Source organism: Propithecus coquereli, unplaced genomic scaffold (genome assembly GCF_000956105.1).
Source record: "Propithecus coquereli isolate 6110/MARCELLA unplaced genomic scaffold, Pcoq_1.0 Scaffold110, whole genome shotgun sequence".
Lineage (NCBI taxonomy): Eukaryota > Metazoa > Chordata > Mammalia > Primates > Indriidae > Propithecus > Propithecus coquereli.
The window spans coordinates 5,011,849-5,021,112 of NW_012134970.1; the positions used below are offsets into that span (position 1 = coordinate 5,011,849).

The 9,264-nt window shown below is 39.2% G+C and overlaps 1 protein-coding gene across 1 annotated transcript in view; it reads left to right on the forward strand.

Annotated features, from left to right (window-relative positions):
* The window catches only part of C7 (complement component 7), a gene marked incomplete at its 5' end in the record, with an annotated part of 62,454 nt that overhangs the window by 26,262 nt on the left and 26,928 nt on the right, over nt 1–9,264 (forward strand). The window contains 4 exons of the mRNA XM_012649552.1: nt 1,589–1,817; nt 3,740–3,911; nt 5,783–5,870; nt 8,102–8,234. Of these exons, the coding sequence (XP_012505006.1) occupies nt 1,589–1,817; nt 3,740–3,911; nt 5,783–5,870; nt 8,102–8,234 (622 nt within the window). The remainder of the gene's footprint in view (nt 1–1,588; nt 1,818–3,739; nt 3,912–5,782; nt 5,871–8,101; nt 8,235–9,264) is intronic.

Genomic DNA, 9,264 nt, shown 5'->3' on the forward strand with positions numbered 1-9,264 from the left:
AATTACTTAATATTAAAAATATATCTATACTACAATAAATGTGGCACATTACCTGCAAAAAGGCCTGAAGCTTGCAGGGTGCTAGTAGGGTTGCAGTTTGTGAGTTATCATGAAGTGGTAGAGGGAAAGCAGTCTTCTGACAGACAGTTTTAACACCAGGTGTGCATGGGTGTAGTTTACAACACAGGCAGTGAACCGACACAGATGTTTAAGGGGTGCATGTGTGTGTGTGTGTGTGCACGCATGTGCTCAGGGTTTTGTGTATTCCTATGTGGCTTGGTTCAGCTGCATGCAGTTTTCTGTGTTCACACTGTGTTTCATGTTGACAAAACTGTACATTAAAAAACACAAAATTTGTGCTGTGCTCAAATTGTTTCCAATGTATCAATCTCAATAGAACAAATTCACATTTTCAAGATAAATGTTACAGTAGAACTGATTCTGTGATCTATTTCCTGCCATGGGAGTCAAACAATGTCCCAGGCAAATCCTGATTTTCAGAGATTAAAGAGACTTGTATAGATTTTATAAGCTCAAAAAAATTACAGTAGCTACTCAAATCCCTTTCTAACACCATACTGCACCCATTAGCTTCCGAATAAGGGTGAAGATGGGAAGGTGAGTTTTTCCTGGGAAGTCTTATCTTAAAGTGCCATCTGTCACTATTCAAAATGGTCTGTATTAATTGTCAGTATCCCATACAAATCTTTACAAATCCTAAATTGTTGGTTAGGGAAAAAAAGACATTCTTTCACAGTCTCAATTATGTACTGTTCCACACAGGACTGTAAATTATCATATTTGTGCTAACTCATTAGCTGGGCAGGAAAGGAACAGAGAAAGAAAAGACACTATCCAGGTCTGTGACCATGCAAAGTCATCCTGTTCAGAAGAGGTTGGGCTCTCAAGAGGCAATCGTGCATATCTCTTCCCAGTTCTGAGTTTAGTGACATCATAGTAGCCTGAAATCGACCATGGCCAGAGTAGTTGCACTGCAGAAACTGGCAAATCCTGCAAAGCAGAGCTTTCTTGTTCCTGGGAGCGCAGACTGTTAAAGTTTAGCCAGTACATCTTTGATTTCAAAGTTGCTTTTCTTCTGAAACATTCAACACAGAGAAATAATGTTTACCTGTTTTAAATTTCTCCAGGAACAGGTCTATCGTCTCCACTAAGGAGACATGTTAGATTTACCAGAGTTGGAAAATTTAATTGCACTTGCTTCTTTGCTGTAATCTAAGTGCATTTCCTTTTCTTCTGTCCATTACAGGGGTGGTAATGTATTATCTTCAAAATAATCTTCCATTAACTAGAAAATGAATGTCCTGTTTCTTTCATTTTTTAATTTTATGCATGCACACAAGATATAAAAAGTATTCCTCCCTTATCTCATCTTAATTTTTCCTAGGGTTGACTTGATTTTGTTGCAAAGAGAGTGAATTGCTTTCTTTTTATCTGAACAAAAAAAATTGTAATGAACATAAGAGTTACTTTTGATTTTGTTTTTAATGGGGATTGAGCCTAAATGTGAAAAGGAAAATATTTTTGCCTAAAACCCTGATTACTGACTATGATGTCTTTATCTCTATAGCTGACACCTTTATATGAGCTGGTAAAGGAAGTGCCTTGTGCCTCTGCAAAAAGACTGTACCTGAAGCGGGCTCTTGAAGAGTATTTGGATGAATTTGACCCCTGTCATTGCCAGCCTTGTCAAAATGGCGGCATGGCCACAGTTGTGGGGACCCAGTGTCAGTGCCATTGCAAACCATACACATTTGGTATGGCATGTGAGCAAGGAGTCCTCGTAGGAAATCAAGCAGGTCAGTGGGGTGACTTTTCTCTAGTCCCACTGTACAAATGGAAAGGGAATTACCTTTTCTGGTCCCTGAAATGTGCTTTTTTGGGTATGGAAAGGTTGAAATCTCATATGAATTTAGAATTTCCCTCCCTTCCCCACTTTCAGATTATAGCTACTGTGGTTAAGACCCTTTGCTGTCTCTCTATTTACCCATCTGAATTAACAGCCCCACTGTGCCCTCCCCTCCCCATTCTCTATTACAATAGAATTATGCTGAAAACACCCCCCATCCTTCCATGATTATCTCAATAAGGTTTTGCTGTAAGAAAGATTTATGGAGCTTGTGTTTGCATTGCCTAACCTTTTTGATGACAAGCTCTTTGAAACATTTCTATTTCTATTCTATATTGTGTACTATCAATCAGTTATTCACAAATGTTGGTTGAACATTTGCTATATGCTCAATAGTGTGTATGGTCCTTCAGGCACTTAGTATAAGGCTATGTGAAGCTGATCTATAAGTAGGTAAAGTATCAGTATAATTTATATACATTTATTTTTATATTTATTTATATGTCTCTCTCTCCTGGAAAGCTCATTCCTTAAGGTCAGGATCATTTGATTCCTTTCTTTATTCCCAGAGCCTGACATAGGGCTTGATCCATAGAAGTCACTAAATAAATGTTTGATAAATGAATAAATACATGACTAAACTATGGTTGCTTATAGACAAGCAGCAGGAAGGCATCCTTGTCCTTAAATGTCTCCCCAAGTGACCTGTCCTGGTAAATTAAAATTCTACCACTGTGATTCATTCTTTGTAGCTTGGAATTCTAATTATCTGTTAAAATGGAATCACCTCTTGCTGGTAAGGTTTGGGATGGAAATCTACTTTATTAAGGGGTCCACTTTATTAAATAAATTAAAATACTTTATTAAATACATTTCTCATTATGACAGTGTAAGGAAGGTCATGGGAAAATGTTATGCAAATTAGTTTAGTTTTGGGTGCAAGACACTGAAGAGGGGCTGTGGAGTGGAGGGAAAAGAGAGGTCAGACAGAGTAAAAATAGCCAAGGAGCAGCAGGTACACACATCTGTTGTTAGTGTTAAATGTTTTGGGGCAATGGTTTCTGAGATCACTGTCCAACAGGAAAGCAAAGCTCTTAGAATGTGGTGCAAGTTCTCGCTCACCTCCTGCAAGGGATATCATGGGGGGAAATACTAGAAGAACTGTGAATCTTAAGTGTGCTCTGACATAGAAGCTGGTCAGGGTGGGTTGAAGAAGTGCCTGTAGACTGGAGAAGGATGATGAAAAGAGCTAAAACTGGTGATTCAAAGCATTTCTCCTACTTAAGCATTTCCTTATTTTGTACAGCGTCAGCCCTGGGGTTAGCAGACTGGGAGTACCCGGTAGGTTACATTCTCTTTGCGCGAAGTCAACGCTTTGACTAAAGGAGCTTACTTGTCTTATTGAGAGATTGTGGGGTGATAGAAAGAGCCCGGACTCAGCCAGAAGACCTGGTTACTGTCTGGTTGTGGCTCTTGGCAGCCATTAGAACATTGGGCATGGCATTTAACTGCTTTTTCTTAGATTCCATGTGTGTTAAAGGGAATGGTAACAGACCTATCGCCCACCCCCATTCATTGTTGTGGGAAGTAAATAAATGATACCGTGTACATGAAAGTGCTTTGCAATAGTTGTAAAATAATCAACAATTTAAGACATTATTGCAAGAAGTTCCCTAATGCAGCCTTAATATGGACATTCCTAGCTGGTCTGTGGAGCCATTCTGGCCATTGTAGAAAACCTCAGTGAACAGAGTGAAGGTAATCAATCCCCAGAATCATCCCTTTCTCCAACAAACACATTAGCAGGAAGCATAGTGCTAAGCTCTGAAGTCCTCCTCTCCCAGAACTTACTAAATGTCTCTCATCTTGCAGGAGGGGTTGATGGAGGTTGGAGTTGCTGGTCCTCTTGGGGCCCCTGCGTTCAAGGGAAGAAAACAAGGAGCAGAGAATGCAATAACCCCCCTCCCAGTGCGGGTGGGAAATCCTGCACTGGAGAAACGACAGAAAGCAGGCATTGTGAAGACGAGGAACTGGAGCACTTGCGGTAATGGAGACCCAAATTCCTGGCAGCCGCATAGAACACGGTGCCCTTTGTAGTGTGGCATACATGATCGCTGCTGTTGAAAGATTTAGAGGTTATTAATAAATGGCAGTCTTTATCAGTGACTGCTTTGCCCCTAAGCACGGGGGTCAGTTGAAGGAGAAAGACACGTCGTGGCCAACTTGCACTGTGTGCTTCAGGTTTTCCTGACCCGAGTGTTACAAAAGGCTGGGTAACTTGGAGCAGTCCTGCTGAGTGGATGCAAGCAGCCTCTCTGGCATCAAGAAGATGTTGTGTGACCTTGGGCAAGTTACTTGTCGCACCCCTAAAATGAAAATAATAATTATAATAGGTAAACTGACAATAGAACATTGTCAGAATTAAATGAGATTAAGTGTGTAAAGCTATTATTACAGTGTCAGACACATAATAAGCATTCAACAAGTGTTGTGTTACTTTTCACAACACTCCCTCTTATGTATTTACTTTTGAGTTAATCATAAAGCCAGACACTTCAGGTAGATAATACCTTGGCCCAGTTTTCTGGGACAACTGCCCGTTTGCCAGGACCTTCCAGAAGCAATCTCAAAACTGCATAGTTGATGAATCATACCCCTGGGTCAGAATTGTTTACGCCACATCGACTGTTAAAACTGTCCTTTTTAACCTTTTCTAATCAGAGTTGGCAAAAAGTTCTAGTAAGCTCATTTGAAGGTCATGCAAGTTGAAGAAAGAGGCAAGGTGCTTGTGTATATGGTAGAAGTGTAGGGAGGTGGGATGCCTTATTCTTATGTCTTTTGTGCCTTGTAACCTGACATAACCATCATCTCTTGACCGAGGAGGCTGACAGGCATATGGATTGTGATGGGAAGAGAATGCTGGCTTCAGTGCACTTGTTTCTGGGAGGATAAGGATCTGGGAGGCATTGAAGGAAATTTTACTCTTTTTGGTGCTCAGAGGAGGGGAATTATCCTTCTCTTCAGTACAAACAGGACAATTATGATCAATACTTCACATTTCTGGGTTTCTTTGACTGGCATGAGTGAGATGATATTAGGGCTTTTGTTCCTCTATCTTTCTTTTAGGCTTAATATTCCTGCCCCAAGCCTTGTCAAAACTTGCTTTCACCAAAGAACGTGCTATCAGTTATATATATTTCAGAAAAAAGAGAGATACTGAGACTCCCTATACTCCCTTATTACCTTCTGAGAGGTAGAAAGAGCATGACTGTAGGAACCTAACTGACTGGATGTAAATCCAGCCCTGGTGTATATTCATTCATATTCTTAGACAAGTTATCTAAAGTTTCCATGCCTCTGTTATTCTCCACATAATCTCCTAAGATTGCTGCAAGTATGAATTGAGATATTGCACATATGCAGAACAACTGCCGTGGTGCCTGGCACATAGTAAATGCTCAATGAAAGGTAGTTATAATTTTGTGTTACCTCTTTCTTGGGATCACTAACTAATTACTTATTTTCAATATAGAATTAATTCCGTGTTAAATGAATTTCAGAACCAAACAGCAGGAGAAAAGTGGGTTCTGAGAGAGAACCTCTAGAAATCATATAAAGTGGTCATGTTGTCCAAAAGCTTTATTTTTCTTTTCTTTCTTTTTGTTTGTTTTTCATATTACTGACCTAGCAGATATATAAATCACTGTCTTTGGCAACTTGAGTTTATGTCTTGAGTTTTCTACCAGAGGATGTGATCAGATGTTTGGTTCTGAGAATGACAAAAATATCACATTAATGTACTTATGAATGGAGTCCTTCCAGAAGCAAAGAAAAATCAAATGTAGTACAAAATATTTATTAAACTGTGGATATCAATCACATTCATTACATTTTATTTCTTTTTTTTTCTTTCAGATTGCTTGAACCACATTGTTTTCCTTTGTCTTTGGTTCCAACACAATTCTGTCCATCACCTCCTGTCTTGAAAGACGGATTTGTTCAAGTTGGTTATGGAAGATATTTTTTCCTTTATAATATTCCAAGTTCTGTCTATTGAGATCATAACCTATTTTTTTCTTTCATGGTGAAACAGCGCTAAAAATATTTTATATGTGCATTTTAGTTTTAGTGGTGAGGGTTTTAGTTTGTGACTTTTCCTCTTTGGCCTAAGGTGATTAGTGTTCTGCAGAAGGTGGTGTATCCTGTGTGGTGTGGGAAATCAATACTGCCATCCAGTGAGTTAGAAATATAGCCACGCCAGAGGGCTGTTAAACATTGCCACTCCGAACACAAAAATACCAATCTATAAGCAAGTTCTTCAACTTAGAGAACTTTTATTATTTTTCCAGTGAAAGGAGACTTTTTCCCCCCTTACAATTGTGGGGCTTGGGATGAAGTATCAGATTGCAGGAGTCAATAAAATATTTAGCAAATGTCTAGTGAGATATGTGTCATTGAGCTTGGAGCAATTTTCTTGTTCACAAAGGAACACTAGTCATTAGCCATTTGTCATTCTAGGGACTTTTCTTGGCTTTGGGGACATTTTAATTCATGCTGTTCTCAGTCCTTGTTATGATGAGGCCTTTGCCCCAAACCACATTGAAGTCTCCTCATGGCTCATACAGGAGATATAATTCATGGAGATTCTCCCACTGCTGCCCCAGCCTTGCTTTCTTCATGAGGAATTTTGTCTCTCAAATTCTAGGCCCTTGAGCACACACTCACTGAGAGTTTGCAGAGGTTTCCCCAAATGTAGGTACTGTTGGGACATCAAAGTGATGAAAGTGGTGTGTGTGTGTGTGTGTGTGTGTGTGTGTGTGTGTGTGTGTGTGCGCATATAGAGAAAATGAACTTAGCATCTCTAAAACCTATACAGACACCACAATCCATGCAGTTCCTGAATGAAGCATGTGCTTAGAGAATGAGGCCAAGCAAACTCATATACTTTAGCAAACCATGAAGCTATTGCCCCAAACTCTGGTGCATATGATGTCCTTTTAAGAGCCAGGCGTTCCAAACACTGCTCTACGGACTGGCTGCATAAGAGTCACCCAGGGAACTTAAAAACAGAGATTGCTGCTTGCCCCTTGTCCTCCATACTTTCTGATTTGATAGGTTTGGAGTAAAGCCTGAGAGTCTATTTTTTAAGTTACTGTGAGTGACTCTGATATAGAGCCAAGTTTGGACTCTGTTCAATTAGACTTCCTCATGTATTATAGAAGTACATTTTGCAAGGCAGAGAAAAGCTTAGGGGCTAGATTCAAAGCAGAACATGTGCTGTTCCCTGTTTTCCTCAAAACTCAGCATCAACCTGGGCCCTCTGTTTCCTACCAACTTCCATGATAGAGCCAGACGGGGCCAGGAGGAGCAAGACTGACAATGAAAAGGAGGCACCAGGAAATTTTGTTCTGATACTTACAGCAGATCTGGGCTAGGTACCAGCTCCAGCCCCTCTCCCAGGTCTGAGTTTCTTCAACATTCCCCTTGGGGGTGGAGAAGAATCAGAGGGTAAGGAAAAGAACCAAGAAGGACCCCAAATGAGTATGGTTACCTCCTCATAGGTTCAGACTTTGAATTCTTCCTTGCTTCATCATGAAAGCTCATCTCCTGGCATTATAGGCTACTGAAATGTCCTTGGATCTGGCCCGACCCCAGCAGCATTTCCATACTGACAGAGTGGAGCTGGAGGGTGGAGAGGGGGAAGATCAACACAACATTATGCTTCCCTTAAAAATCATCAATGAGAAACTTAAACTTCCATGAACATGCTGATAGGATTTGAACATTTCTGGGTGTTCCTGCTGGCATTTTTTAGGCAGTATTCCCAATGAACAGCCCATGATACCTTAATATGAAGAGTTGACTGACAAAGATGTTCCCAAAATCTGATAAAAAACTGCCTTTTCCTACAAGGAAAATGGAATGAACTTATTTGCACAGTTTTCATTAATTTTAGTAAAATGCTGAGTACAGTGCTTGGTATTTCAGCAGCAATCAATATGTTATCATATAGTGACATTAATGACTTTACTTCAATTAATGGTGGTACTAATGTTATTGACTATACGGGGAAAAATGTTTTATAAACACTTTTCTAAATCAGTTATCTAAATTTAGGTTACTTGATGATTAAAATAAGGTTTGATTTATAGACAAATTATGTAAAGTAACCTTTTGTTAATGCAAAATAGATAAGGTAAACTCTTCCTCTTTTCATCTTTTATTTTTGTTTAGGATAAAGGTTCCATGTTTCCTGTTGGGAAAAATATAATGTACACTTGTAATGAAGGATACTCTCTTGTTGGAGACCCGGTTGCCAGATGTGGAGAAGATTTACAGTGGCTTGTTGGGGAAATGCATTGTCAGAGTGAGTGGCCTCAGTTGTAGTATATAATTTAAGATGAGAAAATTATGAGGAAGAGAATGCATCAAGATGAATAACCACTCACCACATGCCCCATGTCTCACCCTCCCTTTTCTGAAAGGCTGATAGGATGCTGTCCAAATTGCAGGAGTGACTTGACTAAGCCCTCAGCTTTCTCTAGTTGATAATGTTCCCATTCAGCTAAGTCAATTTTATTGCAATTTTAAAGTCTCTGGTGCAAATTAAATAGGCCAGAGAACTCTGTTCAGGTGAAATCTGTTAGGATATTCTTTAACGTTCAATTACCAGGGGTATACTGCAATCAATTTACTTCCTTAAATGCTTTGTGTCCTATTTTGTTCAGATGCCTACATCTGAATGAGAGCTTCTACATGTTGTACCACTCTAAAACTACTTTTTGATTTTCATCTCGGTTGGAATGTAAGTTTGATCAGCAGATGGATAGACAGAGCTACAGAGATATATTTTTCCTAAATCAGTTGGTGTGTGCTATATGAGGAAAGCCCAAGTGCACTCATGTATTCTTTTTTTTTCTTTTCGGAATATACCTATTAGTGAAATTTCTGAGTGATTGGGTGTCTATTTTAGTAGAGGCTGCCAGCTTTCCAAGTAGTTGTATCAATTTATATTCTACCACAATTTGAGAAGCCAAGATTTCTCTATACCCTCACTAACACTTAATATCATCTGCTATAGTGGTGGGTGTGTAGCAGTAACTTATTATTTAATTTTGTCAATTTTTTCTAATGACTAATGATGTTAAGGTTGTTTTCTTGCTTAGTGGCCATTTGGGTGTCTTCTTTGGAGAATTGGCTGTTCAAATCTTTTGTATTTTCTCCTGGAGAACTTGAGCAGAAATAGCTTAAATAGAATATGAATATTTGCTAGTTAGGAATAATAAAGCCAAAAGTTGGTCCTTTGAAGAGATGAATAAGATACTTCTGCTTGAAGAGCTTCTTTTTCTTTATTGTGAATCTACTGGTAAAAAATTGTCCCAGTTTTTGTTAATCTA